At 36.1% G+C, this 27,690-nt stretch overlaps 2 protein-coding genes across 12 annotated transcripts in view; one reads left to right on the top strand and one right to left on the bottom strand.

Annotated features, from left to right (window-relative positions):
- The window catches only part of LOC100876992 (uncharacterized), a 514,205-nt gene that overhangs the window by 435,718 nt on the left and 50,797 nt on the right, over nt 1–27,690 (top strand). The window lies entirely within an intron of this gene.
- Nucleotides 916–2,005, bottom strand: LOC100876880 (putative GPI-anchor transamidase). The gene is made up of 3 exons (XM_003705100.2): nt 1,556–2,005; nt 1,363–1,473; nt 916–1,294 (listed from the first exon to the last, which is right to left on the bottom strand). The coding sequence occupies exons 1-3, from the start codon at nt 1,988–1,990 to the stop codon at nt 1,058–1,060; spliced, it is 783 nt and encodes a 260-aa protein (XP_003705148.2). The 5' UTR covers nt 1,991–2,005; the 3' UTR covers nt 916–1,057.

The raw sequence follows: 27,690 nt of genomic DNA on the forward strand, positions 1-27,690 counted from the left end.
TCACTGGGGGTCGTTCGCGATTCACTGGGGGTCTTCTTCGCACACGCATTCTTTCGGGGTGACACCGGTCTGACCGGATACAAACTGTGAGAAGATACGTTGTACGAAGGAGTTTTGGGGTTAGCTTGGTATGACCCGGGGCCTTCCTCGTTGCTGGGGGCCTAACCCCTTCAGCCCGCGACTCGCCGTCGGGTTATTTAAAGGGAACGATCGTTTTTACTTCCTGTATGAGACAGTTTGAATTTTTAATGCGACCCTGCACTTGGGAACTGTGTCATCCCGAGTCGGGAACTATTTCTAATCTCGTTCATATCTAAAGTCTAGTATAAAAATATATTTCTTTTAATAATTTTACAAAGCAAAAATTAGATTACTTTATTTGTAGAATGATAGTAAAAAATGGTATAACTTCATGAATACTTTTTTTAGATTTTAAAAATTGATGTTGAAGATGATTCGCAATTGGAGAATCGTTTTAAGACCTTAACTTATACAGTTCGTCAGAGTGTGTCAAACAGGGTGACTTAATTGTTGTAACATTAAGACAGACAAAGAATACTCAAATGTTAGAAACGTTTTCTATATGACAATCATTGGTGAAAGGGTAGAAATTGAATCATGGTGAAAATGTGGGCCAGATTCGTCGCATTTCAATGACGCATTACGTGTGTCACGTGTTGAAGACAATATTATAAGGCTAGAGGTTAAAACATAGTAAAAATGCATCAAATATAAACTTGTTCAAAAGTAATTAAATACCTGTAACGTTTGAAGTACCCTAATTTTATGCTAAAGTTGCTCAATTTATAAAAAAGACATTTTCTGTTACTTTTGTTTTTCCAACTATTACTAGATGGCGTTAATGATAATAAACATACAAAAGTACAGAATATTTAGGACTTATATGATGTAGGATATTGGTTAAAGCTTTTTTTAATATGATATAATACATTGTAATAGTGTGAATATTAAATATTTCTGTACACTGTTTTATATTATTTGTTTGTTTTTAAAGCAAGTCCCCTTTTTCTAAAAATTTTATAGTCGTTCCTATAAGTCACGTGAATTGTGATACATCAGGAAACTGAGGGGCATAAGAATGTTTCCTTTTAGACTCAATAATCTTTGTCTTATTCATTTTAACAGGCAACACATTCATTATACTCGTAGTTAACTCTATAGGCCTTATTGATCCAAAGAAATCTGTGACTGGGACTTTATTAGGATCCCTTCTGAACAAATCTTTCCTTACTCCTACTGTTGATAAACAATAATGCTTAGAACATACTTTGAGCTGCAAAACAACAAACATTAATTCCTTGCTTGACACATATTAATTTAAAGATTTTTTGTGCAACTTACAAATTCTCCCAAAGTTTTTGAGCTTGATGGTTCTACTTTTTCTAAAAAGTCTAATGCATAATATGTATATCTATCTATAATGTAAACACCAATGATAGGATCCAAGTGATGCTATAAACACAAAACAATATACATAATGCGACCTAAGTAAGAGATGTAAGTAACAAGAAACAAAGTATACTTTGCTGCTTACAGAAAGCGAATCTTCCCCCACTAGACTAGAAGCTACTGCTAGAATGTTTGGAGAATAAAACTTCTCGTACATTGAACTTGCTTGGCAAGTGTCAACAATAAACAAAATTTCATGGTATCTCCGCTTTTGCCACATTTGCTCCAAAGCATCACCAAGCTCTTGACTAGTAATTTCTTCAGAGTCTTGGAACTTCAATATTCCATTTCCACCGTGACCAGTAAGATAAATCAAAATGTTAGATCCCTCATCTGTTAACAGCTTCTTAGATCTTGGTGTTTCTGGAGCTAATCGGCCAGTTAATAACCTCACAAAATTCTCTACGGTAACTTCATAACCTCTAGAGTCCACTTCAACATCATCTCCGTAAACATTAATATGTTGCTTGATGTTATTGAACACAGCAGCTGGCCTAGGATTTCTTGGATTACACGCCATATCATGCCTCAAACGTCTTAGTAACCAAAACAGAGTACACATCATATACAACTATACCTACTTTTCGACCAGTTCAATCATAAACTAAAAAAAGAAAATTGATATCGTAGAAGATTCGATGCTCGGTACTTATAGTTCCATTTACGGGGCGTACTCATGTCGTCGATCAAATTGATTGTTTCGCAAAGCTCGGGAAAGAACCGTGGTACGAGCATCTTCGATCGATCGTGGATGATGCCGTGTACACGGGGAACGATCGTTAATGGAAGATGTAATTGGAAAATACTTGGCGCGCCTCCGTTCGATTCGCTCTCCGTGTTTGTTTGCGATACCGTGCCAAGCCGCGGCGAGTTATTGCAAGAATCCTGCTAGTAGCCGCCATAATCCCGCGCGATATAAACTTCCTGTTCCCGGGTCCTGCAACGCTTTTACGTCGTCTGAACCCCGGGATCGATGTACCGGATGCCTGACAGCCCATCGACCTCGATGAAAGTATGCGTTTTTATGCATTCCGACTTAAAATCTGATGTTTAACCTGCCCTTTTGCGCGACGGGATTGATCGATGGCTCACTCGAGGACGAGGAGATTGCTGGGAGAAATTGGACACCGTTTTGAAATGACGTTGAGGATGATGGTAATGAAATGCTTGAGAAAAGTGCTTAAAGTATTGAGCAAGAAATTGTAGAAAATAATGTTGTGGAAGGGTTAGTAATTTTAAGAGATATTCAATTTTAAGGGTGCTGTTGAGTTTTATGCGATATGGGAGCTGGAGAGGTGGATATGAGAGTTTAAGAATTTATGTGTATAGGGATTTAGGGATATTGATGGATATTAGAATTTTGAAATATTTCATACAGTGATTTTGGGATTTAGGTGTTTTGGAAATTTAGTCATTGAAATTTAGAAATATGTGTGGAGATATGTGTAAATGTGTGAGAAGGATGTGTAGAGGTATTGGTATCTAGGGATATTAAATTTGTGACTCTGGTGATCTTGAGATTATATTCCATAAATTTTCAAATAATCTAGAAGTATACAGAATAAGATCTTTCGTCAATAAAACATAATTAAAATTTTGTTATGTAATTAAAAGAAACTGCTAATTAATTAAACTTACTATTAACTTTCTTCAATACGATATTTCTCATTACCATCATCCTCAAACATGAAAGATTATAAATTTACGTTTAAAAGCAGTAATTATATAATAAAAAGAAAATATTAATTTAATCATCCATTTCCTCCGAGCAAACACGATCGTTATACACATACTCACAAAATACATGTGTACACAGGTGTGGCACAATTCAGTGGTAATTTCGCCATACCCATTTCAACCGGAACCATATTGCCAGGATATTATCATCGCCTTTTCCATACTATTGATACATTTCTCCCACTCTCGAAACCGGAACGTTAACATTCTCCACCAATTACGAATTCAAGTACGGGGGTTAATGTTGCGTTCCGTACTCCATTATCAACTAATGTTAATAATGTGCGAAACGTATCCAAAGAACTGTGTTACGTTATGCGTGGTAGAGGGAAATTGTACGCTGCACGAGATGCTATGCTGCTTTCCTGTTTTAGTTTATCTTGGTTTATTGTGGAGAATGGGGAATTTTCAAATTTGTAAATTTTTGAGTTTTCAAGTTTTTAGATCTGTAAATTTTCAAGTTTTTAGATCTGAAAATTTTCAGGTTTTGCAATTTCTATATTTTTAAATTTTAAATTTTCAAATTTTCAAATTTTCAAATTTTCAAATTTTCAAATTTTCAAATTTTCAAATTTTCAAATTTTCAAATTTTCCCATTTTCCAATTTCCCACTTTTCCACTTTTGCAATTTTCCAATTTCCCCCTTTTCCACTTTTGCAATTTTCCCATTTTCCAATTTTCTAATTTTCAAATCACAAAATCTCCAATCTCCTTTCTTCCAAATCCCAGAATTCTAAATTTCTAAATTTCTACATTTCAAATTTCCCAAATTCCTTAATTTCCAAATCCTCAAATTTCCCATCCTCAAAATCCTAAATTTCCAAAGCTCCAATCTCCAAATCTCAAAAATTCCAAAATTTCCAAATCTCCAAAAATTCAAATCCTCAAAGTTTCCAAATCCCAAGACTATAAACACCCATGCACCAAACATCCCCCATCGACCTCCATAGAAACATCCCTCAATTGAACACCGTGAAAAATTTCTTAATTCCCAATATTTCACCCCTAACTTCCACCTCCTCCAGAACCCAGCTTCAAAATTATCTCTAACCTGAAGCCGCATCGTCCCAAAAGTGGAGGTCTTCGATTTCTAGGCAGAATATGGCCGGCGTTAGATATCCGAAGAGAAAACGATCTTCAGAGACGGATACATAATTGGGAAGAGAGTATGAGCGTACAGAAGGTAGGGGGTGGGTGACGATGACTCGCACGTGGGCTACAAAGCTCGTCGAGAATACTCTTGAAAGTGAATACTGGTATCCAATTGCAAGTGCCAGCCGCGTCTCTAGTTGTTCAAAGTGTGCATAACAGCCGAGTAAGGGTAGGGAACTAATTGGCAGGTTGCTCTCAAGAACATAAATAGGAGGCGAGAGGTTCGAGAACCAGAGGAACAACCGGAGGGGGTTGGGGGTGGTAGCTTTCAGAGAGGAGGAATAGAAGGCCTCCGGGGAGTCTCGTTGACGAAGTGCCTCGGCTTTGAAGCCTGCCATTTTTACCGGACCGACGGAGAATGCGAATATTGGATAACGGCCGTGTGGACGTATCGATTTGGACCCGTGCAAGATGAACGTTGCGAATATCTTCAACGTTTGGATCAGAACTTCCTATCTTATTAATATTTTGATGCATACTCTATATTGTAGTCGCGTTAACTGATCGTTACACTCCCTCCGTAAATGAGCTGTCCACATCTGTTCGGGAAATTGATTATCGAGAAGCGAACCATTGATAACATATGTCGTATGGCGAACTTGATTAATGCGACCGCAGCTGAGAACTGTATATGCTTATAGTGTACAATATTTATTCATTAATTAATAATCTAGAAACTGGAGTATTATATGTAGTATACGAAGTTCTGAGCGATTATCACAATCAAACATTTTGAAAGCTTCTCCAGATTTGGGTAAGTGGAAAAATACTGCCTCTCACCGTAACTGAGCGCATTCAGAACGGACGGATCACTTATCGTGACCTTAATATTACAGTTAGATACTGCATTTTTTGCCCTAGGTATTTTATTTTGGGTCAACATTTCAGAAGCGACTACTACTTTTAGAAGTACTTTATACAGTAAAGTTAGTTAATCCAGGAATGATCTGTTGAGGACAAATATTTTGCAACAGTGCTGATCATGTAGTTGTAGGTTGGACTGTATATATGTTTATAGTATATGAAATTTATTTCTAAATTTATAGTACACAATATGCAGAATTAATACTCCAGCATTTTTAAGTTTGGTTCTCGAAAACTACCACCTCTCGCGGTAACTGTGCGTGCTCAGAACCAACGACGATCAGTTAACGCGAACTTACTGCATAGGTGTAGTATTTTACATACATATTTTTTGTCTTATATGTTTCATCTTATCTAGCTTTCTTATTTTTATGATTTTTAAACTATGTGAGTAGTTTTTCCCTGTTTATTCTTCTAATAGGTAACTAATAATAAATCATTGGGTGTATTAAAAAATACATATATTACAGTACTATATTGATTATTGGTACACGCTGAAAAATGTATATATTGAAATTATGTTGAAAAACATAGTGTTAAAGTATGCTATATTATATTTATTAATGGCATATTCGAATAATATATTTAATATTTGAATACCTAAAATAATATTATTTAATAATAATAAATAATATTTGAATATTTAAAAATGACTTTACGTGTCTACATCAAGCAGTTCATTTTTCCGCATAATACACATAATCTAAAAATCGATGTAGCCATTGAATCCCCTATTCACCTAAATTAACAGCAAAAAACTTCATTTCCCATTGATAAGCCCGCGTCGGTATAAAAATCTCGTTCAATTTCTGTCCTGAATGAATTATCATGAAACTGAATACGATCATTCTTCGGCGTTCATTAATAACGTCCCGTAGCCGAGTTTTTCGTAGCAGAAAGAACGTCAAAGAGCATCGAACTGATGTATATTCGTCATGAAATGGAATTGCCAGGGGATCGCACGGATAAAAAGCGACCGCGTATTACCGGGGTACGATCGATAAATTTAACCAATTCGAAGCGGCGCTTTATGGACCTGTTATACCGCCGCTATCGTAATTATCTTCATTTCGAATTTATACGTACGCTCGTCGAGATCCTTTAATCTTCTCGCGTCCCGTCCACGAATTATCATAACGCTCCTCGTCGAGTTATTAATCCACGACTGAAAACGTTCGCCGGTCTCGTATCAGCGAAGAATTTGACGTTTCTGAATGGCGGAAAGCTTAACACTTTCCCAACTAATGTCCTCGTTACTTTGATAAAATTAATGGAATGCTTCTCAACGATAACGTGATTCTCTTGCTTAAGTGTCATCCCGCTTGTAAGGTCTCATCACTTTTAACCCTTTAATTTTTATATATATGTGTTTATACATTTTTAATTATTTTTCCTTGACTTGTATAACATATTGTATAAACGAAAAATATTTCACCACAAAAATGTCTCTTCTCTTCAAAGTGTATTTAAAAAAATGTCTAACCTTCAGTATAATGAAGTGACAGTATAGCAAGCTTTGCTACAATCATTTTCATATAATGAAAATATTGTTATCTTACCAGAAATACAATTTTGTATAAAAACAACGATACCTGCATTCCCAAAATATCTTCCCTGCATCAAGCAAGAAAATGCATAAAACCTTGCGCATAATTAAGACATGCCCAACGTTCGAATAACAAGCGTGCATTTACGATTCCCTAATGATCCGCGTAATAAAACCAAGCATAATTATATTCCGACCACGCGTACCATCTCGTGTTCCCTTTTTTTCTCTATGCCCGGAGTTGGCCGACAGTAGCAATTAAAAAAAAAAATGTAAAAAAAGAAAAAACATATAGAGAGAAGCAGAAAGGGCGGAGCAGAGTCGAGCGTCGATAACATCGTTTCAAAAAATTGACGTCAGTACGCTCGACCCAGTTTCGCGAGCGATCCTCCTTTCGGCTTGCAAAAGTCCGAACGGGATAACGCGATTGTAAGTTACACGCGTTGAAAACGCGCGAATTCGGTTTGCGAGGTCGAGCGGACACGGGTTGAAATAGGGGTGAAAAGAGGAGTGGAGAAAGAAAAGTCAAGCAGGACGAGTCGTGGGGGAAAAAGAGAAAGAGGGAAGAGGAAATTGAGGGGGAAAGGGGTGAGATTAGAACAGATTCTACGGCGCGAATTTGTCGATAACTTGTTCCGGAAGGGTGATCGAATGTGAACAAAATGGAGGATATTTCGTATTAGGTAAATATTGAAGATGGAGGAGGGTTTTGTGATTCTTTGAAAATCGAGTAATGTAAATATGCTTATTTTTTAATTGAAAATTAGAGAAAAATATATTATTTACTTTGACGAATTTTACATGGTATCTGTAAGCATTTAATACTTTTCTTTAGTGTGAAAAATATGTATATTCTGTATGATTATTCTCTAATAGAAAATTAAAGAAAAATATGCTATTTATGTTGATGTATGTTTATATTTAAAAATATGCATAGTACATACTTATTTTCTAAATGAAAATTACAGAAGTAAATATTATCGATATTAATTGAGATATTGATATTTGTATTTATGAAGTGCATATGATAAATATTTATTTTTTAATTGAATGTCACAGAAAAATATATTACTAACATTGACATAAATATACATCTATATTGACACAAATTTATCTATATTTATATTTACCTATTTTCCAATTGAAAGAGAAAATATTTGCTCTCTGAAATTCCTCAAGTTTTCAAAAGTTTTCAAAATTCGAAGTCATCAGAAACTAAAAACTGTATCTGCGTTATTCTACTTTCCTAGGTATTCAAATCCTCGAAAACCTTAAAATCCCGTAAAAAAAGAAGAATCTGCAAAGCCCAGTGGCAAACTAAAATCGCAATACCTTGAACCGCATACATCGTATCGAACGCGTGGAAATCGTTCGAATAAAAAGGAAATAACAAAAAAAAAGGAAGAAATCCCCTGAAAGCGTATTTCATCGGATTCGAGGGTTTTCAGCTACTCGAGCGAGTTAGAGAATCCGCTACTTAATGTTCCGCGCGATGCAGCCGTTAAAGAGGATTACGGCCTTTAATAATCCCGGTTTCGCAAAAATTTCGCGAATTACCTTCGCCATGCTCGATCTCATTGTTTCGCCGGCCGTTTTGTGCGGTGTAACGTTCGCGAAAAAATGGAAGCTCGTTATTACGGGTCTGTCTATTGTTTCTGGAACTCGCTTCACTTTGTTTCGAATCCTTTTTTTTTGCTCCCTCTTGGAAATCCCATCCGACACTTGTCGCCGTGGAACCAGCGACGTTTCCAGGGTGTCGTGGGCCGTGCATTATTAGATTTACCCGTTTGAACCCCCTCGCAAAAAAAGGGGTGCATCCCCTCTGTTCTTCCTTCGTATCCCCTCGCACGAACAATCGACGCTTTTTTTGAGGCCGTCTGACCTGTTTGCGGGGTGAGTTCGAAAATCGCTAGGATTCGGAACTTTTGTGGATTCGGAAGTGTACGTGGCTTTGGTTCTGCACAGTATGTCGGAAAAGTAACGGAACTTTTCAAATTTAAGGAAAACTAGCGCCATCTATTAAAACAGTATGTTGTGTTATCTGAAAACAATATACCTTCCCTACAGAACACAACAATCATTGAGAAATTAATTAATTAATTAAGAAAAATAAATTAACAAAGTGTAAATAATATTATATTCAACAAATAATAGTATTATATTTAATAAATTCTATTTAAAAAACTATTAGTAAATTTCAATGATATATGAATTAATTAATATATATTATAAATAGAATATGTAAATGGCTGGTCTGAAAGAATTTAAAAAATTTGTTATAATTATAATTGTGCATAATAATTTTGCATAAAAATTATCTTGAAATACACGAGCCTTCGTTCCCAATTACCTTCATATTCAATTACCGAGAATTAATTACAATATTCTCGAATTACAATGATTAAAAATTCCCTTATTCACCAATAATTATTATTAGAAAAACAGAAATACCTCTGAAATTTCGAAGCTTCCGAAAACCGTACAAACATTCAATTTCGTTAATTATTACAGTAATTTTAATTATCACTATTCCGGCTATCAGATATCCGTTCCGCGTACGTACTTCAATTCCCTACGTTCAATTTTCCGCTTCGAGTAAAATAAATTCGACACTAGAATTTTTGTTCATACGCACACGTTGGCTCATCCAATCGTGTCTCTCATTGGTTCGAAATCGAATGAATTTAGGATCCAATTAAAATCGGTTGCGTTCTTCGGCTCGCATGACCGCCGCCATTTAGAAATCCACGGAACCCTGTACAATCGGGAGCCATATTAATTCTCGGAATTTGAATTTTTTTATGCCATTCTACGCGCACGAAAGGCTCGCATCGATCGGCGAATTTTTCATTCGCTCGTTTTGCGTGTTCCTGATTGAGTTACCGATTCTCTTTTTTCTTCCATTTCGATGAATTGCAAACGACAGGGTTTTTGACGGATCCATTTCAACGAGATCGATCAGAATATTCCTGCTCGATGTCCCTTTAATAGCGTGCGATGCAATCCGGTATCTATGGCCGATAAAGGCAACGCCGTTCCCTGCAATTACAGCTTTGTGACTAGAATTAATTCGCGTTAATGATCATCAGTTGACGATAAAACGAAACCGGCGAGTATTAGAAGTGCGCTATTATTTAACGGATTCGTGCCTGCACGCCTGATAACGAGAGACGTAACCCGAGCGTTAATTTGTCGTTTTAAATCGGCTTTAAACACTATGGGATCATTGTGGATTCGGTCAGACCTTATTCTGATTACTCTCTTCATCTTCTTAACGTTTTATCGCAATTTACTCTCGCATACAGTTAATGACTTTTGTATGTGTTAAATATAATATTCGTCAGATAACAATTTTTATTAAAAATCATGTATATTATAATTATAGGTTACATCAAATTTGTACAAAATAATACAGCAATATTATGTTCAATATACGTGATGCAGTAATGTACAGTAGCTATAGGGATGCAGAGGTGTTTATATTTCACTGATCATATGTTTATATATGTCCAGTTATATATGTAACATATACATGTTTATTAAATTATTTGTACCACATCTTCATGTCCATCAAAATATTTATACCACATCTTTATGTTCATCAAAATATTTGTACCACATCTTTATGTTCGTTAAATTATATGTATCACATCTTTGTACCTGTAAAATTATTTGTACCACATCTACCATAAAATATTTTTACCACATCTTCATGCTTGTCAAATTATTTGTACTACATCTTTAAGTTCTTCAAATTGTTTGTATCACATTTTCATGTTCATCAAATTACTTGTATGACATCTTCATGTCCATCAAATTGTTTGTATTGTATCTTTAAGTTCTTCAAATTGTTTGTATCATATTTTCATGTTGGTCAAATTACTTGTATCACATCTTCGTGTCTATCAAATTGTTTGTATTGTATCTTTAAGTTCTTCAAATTGTTTGTATCACATTTTCATGTTGGTCAAATTACTTGTATGACATCTTCTTGTCCATCAAATTGTTTGTATTGCATCTTTAAGTTCTTCAAATTGTTTGTATCACATTTTCATGTTCGTCAAATTACTTGTGTGACATCTTCATGTCCATCAAATTGTTTGTATTGCATCTTTAAGTTCTTCAAATTGTTTGTATCACATTTTCATGTTCGTCAAATTACTTGTGTGACATCTTCATGTCCATCAAATTGTTTGTATTGTATCTTTAAATTCTTCAAATTGTTTGTATCTTATTTTGATGTTCAAATTATATTACATTTTCATGTTCCATATAATTATTTACATATCCTCATGTACCAATAAATTGTTCATATAACATCTTCATATCTCCTTGAATTATTTGTATCATGTCTTTACACGTCATCAAAATCAAGACACAGAAATACGTTTCCTCATATATTCAATCAAAGTGAAATGTGAACTCAACATGAAATGAAAAGAAGAAAAAGTTTCAACGAACTGTTACCCTTTCCAACGAAGAAAAACCGAATCAAGCCAACCAAACAGGAGTAACACGTGTTTGATCAACGATTGGTCGTCTCGTATCTGGTCGGAAAGAATACAGGAAAGAACCGGGAGGCATCAGGAAGAGGTCAGGTTTTCGATTCGTAGCGAGATTCCACCTCTGTTAATCGGTAACCCCTTCTCTTCCTGATGTCCTTTTTTCCCAACGAGGACCCCCAGCAGAAACGAGGCTGACCGGTCCAGATCGTGTAGGAATAGGATCTTCCAAGGGACGGACAATAATAGCCCTTGGGGGTCAAGCAGAGTGGGGGTTTCACCAGCGGCTGATCGCGATTTCGTGAATTCGAACATTGCGTTAGTTTGCCAGCAATCATCGTCTAGTGCAATACAAGATCCGGCGGAAGTGAGTGCATGAAACGGTTGTTCATCTCGAAATGTCGGCGGCGATTTTTGTCCGGTGACTTATAGAGATTCAACGGCAACAATTTCGTGAAAGATCGCGTTTTGTTCTCGGCTGGCAATAATTTTTCGGCACGGACCATTCGTCAAACCCGGTGAACAAAAGAAGTCTCGAAAACGATAGATAGATACGGTGAAGCCTCGTCGTGATGTCGGTTGGTCCACGCGAAAGGGAATTCGAAATACGACGGTCGAACGAGCGCACCGGACTTGTTGGCAGGTGATTGATATGTTTGCCATTCGCGAGAGCTTCCCTTTTTCGAGGAGGATACGTCCGTGAACGTGACTTGGTTGTGATATGGATGGTTACAATCATGCCTGGTATCACCAGCACCAACATCAGCAGCAGCAGCAGCAGCACCATCATCATCATCATCATCATCATGATCATCGTCGGACGCATCTGGAACACCAGTACCAGCAACAACACCAGTATCAACCGCAACAAGGGCAGCAGTACAATCAGCAGCCCTATCAGCATCATGTGCATCATCAGTATCCGCAACAGTACCGGCCGGATTATCTGTATCGGTTTTCGTTGCAGGTAAATAATGTTCTCTGATGATTGTTGTTTAACTTTTGGACGGATCATTTGTGACCTGTCAACCACACGAATGAAACGATAATAGCGTTTTTTTCGGGGAAAATATTGTGCTCGAAAGGTAAATTTCGATTTAGATTGTTTAGACTCGGGCGGTATTGTGCAGTTGGGTCAGTAATGACCTAGATGTACATTTCGTGTACAACGATGATTTACTGCATTTATGATGTTGTGATTTACTGCATTTACTGGGTTTACTATATATACATTTATCATGTTAGGACGAATTACATTTACTGCATTTATGTGTTTATTACAATGCAGTGCTTTACTACATTTGCTATTATTACAATGTGTACATTTACTACATTTTGTATATTTACCATTATTTATTACCATTATTTAATGTAGTGATTTACATTTACTACATCCATGTATTTATTACAGTGCAGTGATTTACCACATTTTCTATATTCACACGTTATACTTAAATAGTATAATAATAATGAATGGAATAGTCCACAAACCGTTGCGAAGAAAAACAATGACCCCGTATATTCCCAGCAGAAGAACTGTCAGACATCAAGTGTACCTACAGTCTGATAAGCAGAAACGTTGCTTTGAAATCTGAAGGACCATTTATCACGGTTGTGGTGTTTCTTATGAACCGTGAACGGTGTTCGAGGTCCACCATATATATTCCTTATCGGGCAGGCCAGAATCGGCCGCGAATTAATCAAACTCAACGCGCTACGTTTGCGAATGTGTCCGTCTGTTCGATTTTGCAACGTTCGTTCGACACATCACCGGCATGAACAACCGCATGTCGAATCGAGTAAATGACCGAAACGTGGAAAACGAACGCGGATAGATGGACACGTGCAAACGGATGCATCGTTTATGTCACGATTCGATCGTCAAATGAGTTAAACGTGTCGTGGTTGCCGAGTATGCGTTACAACGATACCGAAAGAGTTTCGAGTCATTGTTATCGTTCACCTCTGTAATATATGGCAATATGATAGTTCCTATCATGAACAATATCGTTTTCGTGCGCGTTATGGATCTAGATAACAGTTACAACTGTTGGATATTTTTTTGTTATTTTGTCGGGAAACGATGGATATTGGGTTACGTCATGATTGTGATATGTTATATTATGGGTATTATAGTCAATTAAAAATTAGAACATTACGGAATTTCAGATTTTAGGCACAAGTATTAAGTTCGAAGACTTAAGGTACAGAGTATCAAGTTTCAAGTCTGAAATCTCAAGTTACATAGTATCATGTTTCAAGTTTATCATCTCATGTTACACAGTATCAAGTTTCAAGTCTGAAATCTCAAGTTACATAGTATTAAGTTTCAAGTTTATCATCTCAAATTACATAGTATCAAGTTTCAAGTCTAAAATCTCAAGTTACATAGTATCATGTTTCAAGTTTATCATCTCATGTTACACAGTATCAAGTTTCAAGTCTGAAATCTCAAGTTACATAGTATCAAATTTCAAGTTTATCATCTCAAGTTACATAGTATCAAGTTTCAAGTCTAAAATCTCAAGTTACACAGTATCAAGTTTCATGTCTAAAATCTCAAGTCTCATGTCAAAGTCTCATGTCTCAAGATCCATGTCAAAGTACAAATAATTTAAAAGCTGCTTTATTATTACACAAAAGTAATTTAATATACAATGGAGCGATCACAATGCAATAACAATAACCACAACATAATATATACCCGATTTGACATGTTAATATACACGTCTCCATAATCCTAAAAAACCACAAGTATTTCTAACGGTCAGATACAACTAAATAAAACCCGATCTCGTCACGGTATATTACTTTTCACGACCCCGCTATACAACAAAACGCTCGAAGGCACAACAAATGGCGATCCTGCAGCGTGTCATAAAACGAACGGTTGGCAGAAATCGGCGAGCAACGTCGAGGATGCAGCTTTTATCTGACAGATAGCTGTTAGACGGACTTATGTATGCGTTACCTGCGCCAAATTATGCTTCCGTTATCCTGTATGGCCGTTCGGTTATGTAGCTCGCGTCTCTATCGCGCTCGATGTCATCCACGAAGTTACGATTCTCGCCAGGGCACACCGGGGTGGATGGGACGGACGGAATTTCCGGTCGAAATGCCCTGGATCCCCGTTCCCGCTTGTCGCGAATTTCTGACACGGTGATTCGAACTTGTCCCTGCTCGTCAGGATTACGCGTACACGCTCGACGATGTCTGGAGGGCTTTGTTTGTCGTTTCATCGAGATTTCGTCCAATTACTTGATCGTCATGAGCGCTGTTGCTATAGGGACAAGATGGCGGTGTATATTGCCACATAAAAACCCTTTAGTATCCTCAAATGGTTAGGTTAGGTTTCGTACGCTATTTTTGGCGCGAAATTTAAACGATCGTATTCTCTAATTTGAAAGATACAAATTATATGATAATAAATCTTATGCATTTTGCTTTCAGTAAATCTTTATTTATATTTTGAGAACTCCTTATACATCTTACCTTTAATAAATACTTACTTATTTTATTTTTAACAGATCCTTATTTGTTTTAGTTTTAATAAATCCTTCTACATTTTGTTTTTAATAGATCATTATTCATTTTCTTTTTGATAAAATTTATCCATTTTGTTTTTAAATAAATGCATATTCATTTTGTTTATAACGAACCTTTATTCGTCGCGCTTTATGCATTGATGTTTCGTTACAAAAATATTTTGTTTGTTTCCTGAATCTTTTTTTAGGAATTCTTAACCATGCTCGCGTTCACATAATCCCCCTCCTTTTGACCAGTAATACCATGCAGGACTATATCGAGTCCTTCGCATTCTTTCAACAGGGGCCGCCGCATTGTTTCACGGCTTTTCTCGTAAATTCTGCACGCTCTCTTCTCCTCCTCTTTGATCCAAAACTTATTTCTATTCAGCTCGTTACCACGCTGGAATTTTGCTATCGCCTTTATCAACTTTCCACTTTTTGCATTCATTGCAAGTTACTTCGAGGTCATTATGTGTCAATAAACACGGCTCATTCGGTTACAAGTAATGTGCATTCTTTTATTAGTTATTTTTTAATGAATTGAATACGTGAAATAGTATGTATGTTTTTATAAGTGGCTGTACAGGGTGATTCATGTAAGATGAGTTGAGTATAGGGTGATTCATATAAACAGTTCAATACGAGATTATTGATATAAAGTGATTAGTTGAGTAGAATGTTATTGGTGTAAGATAGTTAAGTACAGGGTGAATCATGTTAAGTGATCAATTGAATACAAGATGATTTAAGTGAAATAGTCAATTGAATATAAGGTGATTCATATAAAATGGTCAGTGACCAATTTGTATAAAGTAATCCAGTACAGAGGTAATCAAGTACAAGTCAATTCACATAAGTGATCATAAACTAATCAAGTACAGGTCGGTTCACATAAATGAACAAATACAGGTCCATTCACATAAATAAGTTAAATTTTCTCCGAAGAGAATATACAAAAAATTTCGTGAAATAAAAAACGCTCGAGTTAGCTGAAAATTTTCGCGAACACAAAAATTCGTAAATTTAAAAATTGTCAAGTTTACGTGTCCTTATCCGAAGGTAGCGTTACAGCGGGGTGTACGATGCCATAGCAATTTTCCGTGGCAGTTTAACGATCAGGAACGTTTCGGTGGGTCGGAAAGGCTGGTTCGCTTTTTCCCGCGGTAGCTGAAGAGTCGTAAATCTGACGACGCGAGATAGCGAGCTCTGCCTCGTTCGCCGAACAACACCATACCAAACATAATTCCACGCGTATCTGTGGGATGCTCGTCGCGTACGCGTCTTTATTAGCGTTGTTTGTTCGAATTTTTACGATTGTCGGGATGGAGAGATTTGTCGGCAATATATGGCGAACAACCGACAGGAATTGTGGGAATATCGACCGCTCGGTAAACGTTCCTCCTCTAAGGAAATTAAAAACATTTTTTGCTCCAATATATTCTTTTTAATAGCATTTATATATATATGCATATTTAATTCATATATTTAATATATTTCATTTTATGTACTTTGTATATTTTGTACAGTATTATAGGGGTGGATTTAACCCTCTCAAACTTGGGATATGTTACGTCTCAACATTTATATAACACATATCATATGTAATGTATGTGTTAATGACTACACATGCATGCATGTGAATTGATGTATTTATTAATGAATATTTTTACATTTATTATATAATTTACGTTTTTATATGTTTATATTTATAATACGTTATTGACAATATTATTTCTGCATCATTTTACTGAAACATTGTATTTTTCGATGACCTAAATTATTTTAAATATGTCCTTCATATTTTTGCAATTAAAAAAATTTGTAAATATATCGTCCTTCGTATTTCTACAATTTATTAAATTATTTTAGTGTTCTTTGTATTTGCACAGTATATAAAATTTTAAGTGACACGTTCTTTGCTTATGTGCAATATATAAAATTTTATTTAACATGTTTTTTGTACATGCTCAATATATAAAATTTGTAATGCAGTTTTATTTTCGCAATTACAAAATTTGAAGTAAATTTCAGCAATCAATAAATTTTAAGCGTAACGTTATGAAATTAATAGCATCTTCTGTAGCAGCACAATCCACGTAATTGCAATTAATTATAGCCTGTGATTGATACGAAGGAGGTTCGAATTTCTGTGTTTAGCATCGTTCAGGCACTGTGTAAATTCACCCGGATTCGACGCACGCGTGCACACACACAAACACCATAATAGCGGTTGACTGATTCGATGATGAATATTAAACAAGTTTCGCTATAATAATCACGTTACAATAATAGAACGACCGATATCATCCGTGTAGTTGAAACGAAATTAACAGAACAAAGATTCGTTTGTAACGAACGATAACATGCTGTTAAACAAGCAAATCCCTGCTGACAGATAGCTTTTCAGCGAATAATGCATTGCCTATGTAAAACGATCGATCAATTTTCCCTATTGGACTATACCTTCGAGATAGATACATTGTATTTTGTCAAATATCGTTATGGTGTTATCGTTTAACGTAATATCGTTAGATCCTATTTTAACACTTTAATGGCCGCAGGTCACATTTGTCATTTTGATCTTCAATTTTTACTTTATTTTTAGTCACTTTGGCAAATGGTAAAATTCTAAAAATTAATTTTACATTTATATATTTTGTTGAATATTATGATATTGTTAACTTTGTATTATTAGTTAGTTATGTTAATAGTTTAATAACCGCTGTCATTTTTACTTTCAATTATTCACCTACAGTGAAAGAGTTAGGTTAGGTTAGGTTATTTTAAGGTTAGGTTATTTTAAGGCTAGATTATTTTAAGGTTAGGTGAATTTAAGGCCAGGTCAATTTAAGATTAGGTTATTTTAAGGTCAGGTCATTTTAAGATTAGATTATTTTAAGGTTATTTTAATTTGAAGTTAGGTTAATTTAAGGTTAGATTCTTTTAAGGTTAGGTTATTTTAAGGTTAGGTCAACTTAAGGTTAGGTTATTTTAAGATTAGGTCATTTTGAAGTTAGATTATTTTAAGGTTATTTTAATTTGAAGTTAGGTTAATTTAAGGTTAGGTTCTTTTAAGGTTAGGTTATTTTAAGGTTAGGTCAAGTTAAGGTTAGGTTATTTTAAGATTAGGTCATTTTGAAGTTAGATTATTTTAAGGTTATTTTAATTTGAAGTTAGGTTAATTTAAGGTTAGGTTCTTTTAAGGTTAGGTTATTTTAAGGTTAGGTCAAGTTAAGGTTAGGTTATTTTAAGATTAGGTCATTTTGAGGTTAGATTATTTTAAGGTTATTTTAATTTAAGGTTAGATTAATTTAAGGTTAGGTTCTTTTAAGGTTAGGCTATTTTAAGGTGTAGTTATTTTAAGGTGTAGTTATTTTAAGGTTGGGTTATTTTAAGGTTAGGTTATTTTCAGATAGATAAGTGATACGTCTCTACATCAGTATAACGAAAGACAACGATATAAATATCTCGATCGATGCGTATTCAAATAAAAAAAATGTCGCTGTCTGGTCGAAAAGCAGAATGACCTGATGCTGATAACGATAACGACGGCAATAACGCGGCTAGCCCTGCAAATAGCTAGCCAACCCGACAACAATAAACCGATACAAGCGGTAGAGAATCGACGCTGGCCGATAATCACCGTCCACCGTTGTGCGTTAGGTGTCGAGCGCAAAAGCGCGAAACTACGTACGCTACGATCGCTCGTTCGAGATAATCAATGTACAATTTTCGTATCGACAACGTGCTTTCGATAATCACCGCGCCCTGCCTCACTGGGAAGGCACCCGCGTGTCGTTCGCAGAAATCTCGTCGATTGCATGCAACCCACCTACCCCCTTATCGACCCCTATACTGACATAATCGTTTCGATGCAAATTTAGAATTTAAATATTTCCGATTCTACCTGTTTCGAATGGGATGTCAAATGCTTTGCTTGGGGGTTTTGGGGAAATTTTTGGAGGATGGGTGGAAATTGGGAGTTTGAGAAAATTGCAAACTTAAGAATTGAAAATTTTGAAATTGCTAGTCTAGAAATTGAAAGTTTAGGAAAATTGCAAATTTGAGAATTGAAATTTTGGGAAAATCGTAAATGTACATAATAAAAACTTAAAATTGGAAAAATGTTAATTTGGATATTTAAAAATTGGAAACTTGGGAGAATTGAAAAGTTGAGAATTGAAACATGGGAAAACTGAAGATTTTGACACTGAAAATTAAACATTGGAAGGTAGAAATTTTTATGCTTGAGAACTTGGAAATTTGGAAATTTGGAAACTTAGATATTTGGAAGCTTGGAAATTTTTAAATGTTGAATTCTGGAAGCGTAGAAATTTGGAAATGTGAGAAATTAAAATTTTCTCTTCAATAATTTAAATATTCATATAAAATAATTTAAACATTCAAACAATCATATCTAATTAACTCCACCAATGTAAAAAATTAAAATTACTCAACAACAAAACAAAATGAAAAACCCATAACTACAATATCAAAAACAAACTCCCTAAATCAGAGATATAACCAAAAATCACAAAAAGAAACCCCCCAAAAAAACGATAATAAAAGAAAGCAAAGGTGCAATTGCGAATAAACGAAGGGTTAGAGAAAAGTAAAAAGGGATACGTGACGAGGGTAGACAGGTTGATGTTGCGTGTCCAAAAAAGCCCTAGGGGAGTGTTAGAGAATCTAAACAGCAATAGTAATTCGTTCATCGACAAAAAGCCTGTTTGGAACAACGACATCTATATACTGACCGTATGTACTCTGTTCATACACCTCTCGAGCTTTTCATTGGATTTTCTCGTTTGTTGACATCGTGCTCGAATCGATCTGTCATGGCGTCGAGCGGCCATTACAAGCTGACTGAAAAATGAGGGAAAATGCGAACGGTAACTTTCTATTGACAATTATGTGTCTTTACGAGACACTGCCGCCAAAAAACTGTAGCTTTTATACATTTTCAATTTTTCTTTTACCTCTTATTAGCTTGTTTATTTTTACGCTGAATTGTTACGCAAATTATGGAGGAAATTAGGAAAATTTTAGTGGAGATGAAAATTTGTTGGATTATGAAAATTGTTAGGATTGTAAAAATTGTGGATGTGTATATTATTATAATGAGGGTAAAATGTGTGATAAAAATGTGGCGAGAAAATAGTTCTATTGGTGTTTTAATTTCACCCTCTTTAACGATGTATGACTTTATACATGCTACTTTGGAAATTTGAAAATTTGGAAGCTTGGAAATTTGGAATTTTGGAATTTTGGAAATTTGGAAATTTGGAAATTTGGAAATTTAGAAATTTGGCAATTTGAGAATTTAGAAGCTTGGAAATTTGGAAGCTTGGGAATTTGGAAGCTTAGAAATTTGGAAGCTTGGAAATTTGGAAGCTTGGAAATTTGGAAGCTTAGAAATTTGGAAGTTTGGGAATTTGGAAGCTTGGAAATTTGGAAGCTTGGGAATTTGGAAGCTTAGGAGTTTGGAAGCTTAGGAGTTTGGAAACTTGAAAATTTGGAAGCTTAGAAATTTGGAAGCTTGGAAATTTGGAAGCTTGGAAATTTGGAAGTTTGGGAATTTGGAAGCTTGGAAATTTGGAAGCTTGGGAATTTGGAAGCTTAGGAGTTTGAAAACTTGAAAATTTGGAAGCTTAGAAATTTGGAAGCTTGGAAATTTGGAAGCTTGGAAATTTGGAAGCTTGGAAATTTGGAAGTTTGGGAATTTGGAAGCTTGGAAGTTTGAAAGCTTGGAAATTTGGAAGCTTTGTAATTATTGACGATATCAATTTGGACCAAGTCAATTTAAATTGATTAAATACTGAAACCGTGTATGATTCGAAATCAGCAAATGGTTAATGCAGGATATTAATACCGTAATCTGGTGAGTTTAACCCTTTCTCTAGGATCGCAGAATTATCCCTAGAAGCCCATATGATGAACACACACATACATATGTACATATATGTAGAACCTCAAGATCTTATCTCGTACTATTCGATTCACTAAACATTTTCAAATTCTATTTTACAATAAATACTATCTTCCACTAATTTTCTTCGACACAAATTGTCCTGCGACACAAGTATTTTTTTTCATTAAACTTAATTGAAGGGCAAAGGGTGTTTCGTATAAAAATGAAATATTAAAACGGTGCGTCAACACAACGCGAAAGTAACGAACGTTTCTAGCGAAGATTAATGTTTTCCATTATCCATCAAACACGCCAACACAACAACCAACTTCCTTGCCAAGACTATGTTGTGATTTACAGGATGGTTCACAGTACATTGCTTCCCGGGGACGATTCAGCGTTTCCACATTGCAATTCGAACCATTCAACACCCAACGTTGTGCATTCGTTGCAGTATCGGAAAAGTGATATATGCTGCTCATTAGCAAGTTATCGCCTAGTTTCCTGTCGCTATTCATTGCTAGTTGTTTCAAATATCGAACGATCTTCCTAACGTTTTGGTGCTACCCTGCCGTTTATTCTGTCGACCGCTTATATTAGTTGTTCGAGGTATTAATAAACTTTTCAGTGATTTATGGGGAGATACAATTTTATCAAATTTATAAGTGGGTTAATTTGCTGTTTCGATAAATTTGTTTCAAGTTTTTAATTTGTGCTTTGGGGATTTTATGGAGTTTCGATATTTAGGTTCTCGGCAATTTTTACTGATTTCTGATTTTTAGAATTTTTTGAATTTTTCAGGATTTTTGATGTTTCGAATTTTCCAAGTTTTCACACATTTACAAGTTCTTGAGTTTTTACATTTTTTCAAGGTTTTGATTTGGTGAATTTCGAAATTTTCCCAGGTCTTCGATTTTTAGAATTTTTGGAATTTTCACAGATTTTGAATTTTCAGAATTCTTTGAACTTTTCCAGATTTTAAATTTCTAGAATTTCTGGAATTTTCCCAGATTTTAAGTTTCTAGAATTTTTGGAATTTTCCCAGATTTTAAATTTCTAGAATTCTTTGAATTTTCTCAGATTTTAAATTTCTAGAATTTCTGGAATTTTCCCAGATTTTAAGTTTCTAGAATTCTTTGAATTTTCCCAGATTTTAAATTTCAAAATTTTTGTTAATTTTCCCAGATTTTAAATTTCAAAAATTTTTTGAATTTTTCCAGATTTTAAATTTCGAGAATCTTTTGAATTTTTACAGATTTTAAATTTCCAGAATTTGTTGAATTCTTTAGAATCTTTGTCTTAAATTTTCAAAATTTTCCCACATTTACGAGTTCTAGAATTTTGTATTTTCTTTCCAGGTTATGATTTCTTAAATTTCTAAATTTATCCAGGTTTTCAACTTGTAGAATTTTATGATTTCTTCCAGATTTTTAATTTCTAAAGTTTTTTGAATACTTCAGGATTTTTGACGTCTCGAATTTTCAATTTTTCCCACATTTACTAGTTCTTAAATTGCGACATTGTTTCACGTTTTTGATTTCTTAAATTTTGAAATTTGTTCAGGTTTTGGATTTCCTAAATTATGAAATTCTTTTAGGCTTTTGATTTCTTAAATTTTGAAATTTGTTCAGGTTTTTGATTTCTTCAATTTTGAAATTCTTTTAGGTTTTTAATTTCTTAAATTTTTCTAGGTTTTTAACTTCCCTCACAGAATTTCGAACGAATTAACACTTCCGAAACTCGAAAGCAGTTGCAAAATAGCAGAATAGAAAGGTTCCCGGGAAAAAAATGTATGAAAGCTTTCTGCGAAATTACATATTTTCCCGTGATTCGATGCGCACGAGAAACCAGTATTTTTCGTATATATCAAATATTCCCAAAGGCGGCTCTTTTGTGCGTGCATTTTCCTCCCTTGTCAAAATAGAGGTTCTATAAATCGTAGCGTTCGGCGAAAAAGGATTCAAGTGCGGCGACCCATTTTATATTCCACGTCATACGGCTCGCATTATTCGAACGTCAGCGAAACTCTTCGCGTTTTTCACGCATTTCCCCGGCTGTCGCCGACTCGTCGTCCCCGCGTCCTCCGTCACCACCCCCCGGCTTTTCCACTGCGCGGAAAACGTTGCGAAATTTCGAGTAATCGAATTTGACCGTTTAACGAAATTTCGCTCGCTTTGTAAACGGCGCGTGACGCGATCAAATGAACGGTAAATATCGATGCAATGGTAATGGCCGCTTGAAATGGGTCACCGCCGTTATCGAGTATGGTCTGTAATTACGAAATACGAATGGTATTTCTCTTTTTTTATGCTTTTGTCATGAAACCTGATTTTTTACCAAAACTTATTTCGTTCAATTTTTTTCAATTTCCTATTTTTTGTTTCATACTTTTTTTATAGTAATAGTTCCACAAAATGGCACCTGTTACAGGTTCAAATTTAATCTGTTTAAATTTCTGGTTTGAAGTGATTAATTTATATTAAAATTTTGTGTTCATTTCATAAAAATTGTTTGAATATTAAATATTGACATTACCAGTACAGTTAAATGGCTGCTCTATAAGTAACCTACAAGTTACATAATTTGTTAAAATACTTTTTTGAAATCTACATTGATTTTCACCGAGGTGAAAAATTAATGCATGTACGATTTTATGTTCAGTCGTTTATTTTTCAACTTCCACATAACTCCACATTTTTAAAAACAAGTCCACATTATACACCGGTAGGATTAGTGCTAATTTATGAATTTTCAGTACAACATATTACATACAAAATTTATTTACATGTATAAATAAAATATGAAAAAGATAAGATTAATGTTATACGGTTTATGCAAGCTGTATATTGAAAATCGTAATAAAGTTTGAATTAATCTGGTGACATGCAGAGAATAATCTAATTAAGATCAATATTTCACGATCAAAGAGAAGAAGAAATCGCGAACAGACATTCGAGTTTATCTCGACAAGCAGAAGCACGTGGACGTATTGCGTCGAATTAAATCGGTGGGATTTAGAGTTGAAGCGAGAACAATGGGAATTTATGTTCGTGCACTTCTCAAGACACCAGGACGATCCCCATTGCCCGGGATCTACGAGACAATCGGTGATTTAAAGAACAAGCTGCACGTGACGTGTCGCGAACGGAACATTACGAGAAAAAGAGAAGAAGAAGAAGAGAGGAGAGAACTCCTGACCTAATCTCGGGATCGTTTACTTCTGCGAGGGAACATTATGCAGATGATCGGGGTGCTCGGTCAAATAAGGGACATCTGCTACCGGGGCTACGTTTGGCACTCGTGCCTCGTCGGCGAGATTAAACCGTGAACCGAATATTTATGATCTGGGCATATTTATCGTCTAGCGTAACGCGATTTTACTGGCTAAGATGCAAGGTTACGTAGCTACGTACGCTACATACATAAGTCATGGGACACCTTACCAGTTTAGAATAAATTTAGGTTACCTGGTAGTTCTGTGCTTATGCACGACGTGTGCGTATTACGGAAATATGCTGGGAGAACTTAGGGAAAGAGGTACCTGCTGTTGATGAAAAATATGAATGAATATTCATGCAGCATTTCTTCAACTTTGTTAATTAAAGTTTATTAGAGACCTGGAATACGTGAGGATGTAGAATGATCCACCTGTGGACTTAGATGTATGGGGATGTAGGCCTAGGATCACATATGGACACAGAAGATATAAGAATCTATGACTTCAACTTTAGTAGCTAAACTTAAGTATAGACTTGCAATATGTGAAGATGTCAGATGAACCACTTGTGGATTTACATGTATGGAGATGTAGGCCTAGGACCACATATGGACACAGAAGATATAAGAATCTACGACTTCAACTTCAGTAGTTAAACTTAAGTATAGACCTAGAACATGTGAGGATGTCAGATCAACCACTTGTGGATCTACATATATGAAGATGTAGGCCTAGGACCACACATGGACACAGAAAACACAGGAATCTAGGATTTCAACATCACTAACTAAACTTCATTATAGAACTAGAATATGTGAGGATGTAAGATGAACCACCTGTGAACCTAGATGTATGGAGATGTAGACCTAGGACCATATGTAGACAAAATATAGGAATCTAGGACTTATGAATCTGGGACCACTTGTGGATCTAGAAAGTACAGGAGTTTAGAACCTAACTTGGACCATTTATGAACCTGGAACCTATTAACCTAGAACCTATTAATCTAGAACCTATGAACTGAGAACCTTTGAACCTAAATCCTCTGGACCTAGAACCTCTGAACGTAGAATCTATGAATCTGGAACCCAATTTAGATTAACCTATGGACCTAGAACCTATGGAATCAGGATGTATTAGCTTAGGACCACCTTGAGACCTAGAACCACCTATAAACCCATGTTCTACAAATTCAGAACCGCATATAAACCCATGTCCTATAGTCCTAAGATCACCTGTGGACCACCTATAAACATAGGACCTGTGGATGTATAACGACTCAGAGATCTGCAACCACCTATAGACCTAAAATTACCCATAAACCTAGAACCTATAACGTAGAACCACTTATGGATCAACGCCTTATGTACCCATCCTAACTGTTCAAATCACGAAACCTCTCACGATCGATCTCCAAGTTCTAAACCTCCTAATCCATAACTCATGATCCTCGGCATTTGATTCCCGACAAAGTCCCCTAAGCATCGTCGAGCGCGAAATCAATTAAACGCAATAATTAATCATTTACCCGCAACACTAAACTGGAGTAGAATAGTTGTCGTCACTCATTTATTTGGAGGAATCCCGAGGCCCAGGATACAGTGGAATATATCTTGATCCAGTCGGACACGATGATTCATCGTGCGGGGTCAAGAAGGGCCGGAGGGGCGTCCCGGGCGCTAACTCGGAGAAGTAAACACGACCTCGGTGAACATTATCGGTCCATGGTGACAAATCCACCGGCAGACACACGGCACTCTCTGCTTTTCCCGTGGTGCAATGCTCGAGACGCGACGGTATTCCTGTAGTTCAGCCAGCACATAAATTCCTCGAACACATGGCGCCTGAGCTTATGAACAATAACCACGGGTTGGCTGGCTGGCTAGCTTCTCCACCTCCTCCATGACTGTCGACGTTGATGCCAGCGGCACGTTAGCCGACCTCTCCTAGTCGGTAATTACGCCAGACCCATAAACATTCGGCTCACGGTTCAATCTCACCCGGAAGACAAGGGGACACAAGTGCCAGGCGTGGCTTCCTGGCGCATGCCTCACCGTCGTCTCGGATCATCTGCATAACGTTTTCTGCATCAGACTGCCTCCCTGGATTTTAACCGGCTTATTATGGTGCATGCTTTCTTCGACAACGGATTTCGGCATAAATCACATTTATCAGGCTTAAACATCTTGTGGGACAGTTATGAGCAATTCTTCTATTTGGAATGTGGGTTGAAATGTTGCAGATGTTGAAACCTTTGGGTTAGAAAGTTGGGAGTTGAAGAAAGGCATGAGAGAGGTTCATTTGGAAAATATGATACGGTACTCTCGTTATATTGCCGTTAGTTGTCGGTTGATTAGGAAATTCTTTTCTGATATTAATCTTTGCACTTCTTTGTGCATAATAACTTCTTAGGTTCACTGATATCTAAATTCTTGAATTAACCCAAAAATTTTGCATATCATTTAATTTTACTTTAACTGCAATATATGAAGTACTAAAGTAACCATTGAATTCTTGAATAGTCCATCTCTTCTCACAATTACAACATAGAATGACTAACATAAGAGGAACATAAGTAGAATAAAATTTCTTTAACAATCAAAAGTTGCGTGAGTTGTCAGATGTAGTTCATCCCCTTCAAAAATTAATCTTGATTCACTTAACCTAACCTAACCAGTACCGGTGATTAATACCGATTACGTCGGCTTCGTTACCGCGAAACGTTCGAAAAAGGGACCGAACACTGGAAAGTTATCCGAATCGTGAGACGAGGATTCATGAGGCTTCAGCACAGTCACTCGTGTGAAACACGAGTCACCGTTTTATACTCGAAGAGTCGTTAATTATTCCAGCAACGGAAACAACGGGAAGATAATGGTAATTAGCTCGACGCGATGCTTGTTCCACTTTTCAATGCTTCACTTTTCCTTTCGTTCGTTGCTCTCGTCCCACGAGTTATATCAACACGGGACTCAAGCTCCATCGACGTGTCGGCTCTCGTCGCTGGAGAGCACTCGTTGCGAAGTCGACGTAAACTACGGAGATAAAGCAACAACGTCACGAGAATGAGCTACCTAACCCCAACGATTATTAACCATTTGCACTCGAAAGCATTTTTTTGTTGGCTGTAAAACTTTTTGCTTTGGAAGTTTCATGCATATTTTAGAAATTATTCATTTCTTGTAAGGTTACAATACTTCTAATGTTATTCGGACGGATGATGGTTAAAATGGTAGGGATGTTTTGTATATGGCCATCGTTATGTTGGAAACGTTTGTAGGTTATATAATTAATTTGATATATCGATATTTTATAGGTTGTAATACCACGCATTGTAACATATCACGTATTGGATTTCTACGGGTTGTAATTTCAAGCGTTATAGTTCCACGCACTGTAAGTCCAAGCGTCGTAATTCCACGCACTGTTATTCCAAACGTCATACTTTCACGTACTGTGGTTTCACGCGTTGTAATTCCAAGCGCCGTACTTCAACGCGCCGTAATTCCATGCGTTATAGTCCCACGCGCCGTCATTCCACGCGTTATAGTCCCACGCACCGTAATTCCACGTGTTGCAAATCCACGCGCTATACTTCCATGCGTCGAATATCTCATGCGCCCTAAATTCTACGCGTCGAATATTTCACGCGCCGTAATTCCACACGCCATTATTCCACGCGTCGAATACCTCACGTGCTGTAATTCCACACGTCGAATGTCTTACGCGTCGTAATTCCACGCGTGGCAATTCCACGCGTCGAA

This window comes from Megachile rotundata, chromosome 10 (genome assembly GCF_050947335.1).
Source record: "Megachile rotundata isolate GNS110a chromosome 10, iyMegRotu1, whole genome shotgun sequence".
NCBI classification, from domain to species: domain Eukaryota; kingdom Metazoa; phylum Arthropoda; class Insecta; order Hymenoptera; family Megachilidae; genus Megachile; species Megachile rotundata.

Bases quoted from the DNA above. Each gene is read 5' to 3' on its own strand.
- LOC100876880 (XM_003705100.2), bottom strand. From the start codon at position 1,990: ATGGCGTGTAATCCAAGAAATCCTAGGCCAGCTGCTGTGTTCAATAAC. The intron at 1,474-1,555 runs GTAAGCAGCAAA...TTGTGTTTATAG, and splicing joins TGGGGGAAGATTCGCTTTCT to CATCACTTGGATCCTATCAT. The intron at 1,295-1,362 runs GTAAGTTGCACA...GTTGTTTTGCAG, and splicing joins CAAAAACTTTGGGAGAATTT to CTCAAAGTATGTTCTAAGCA.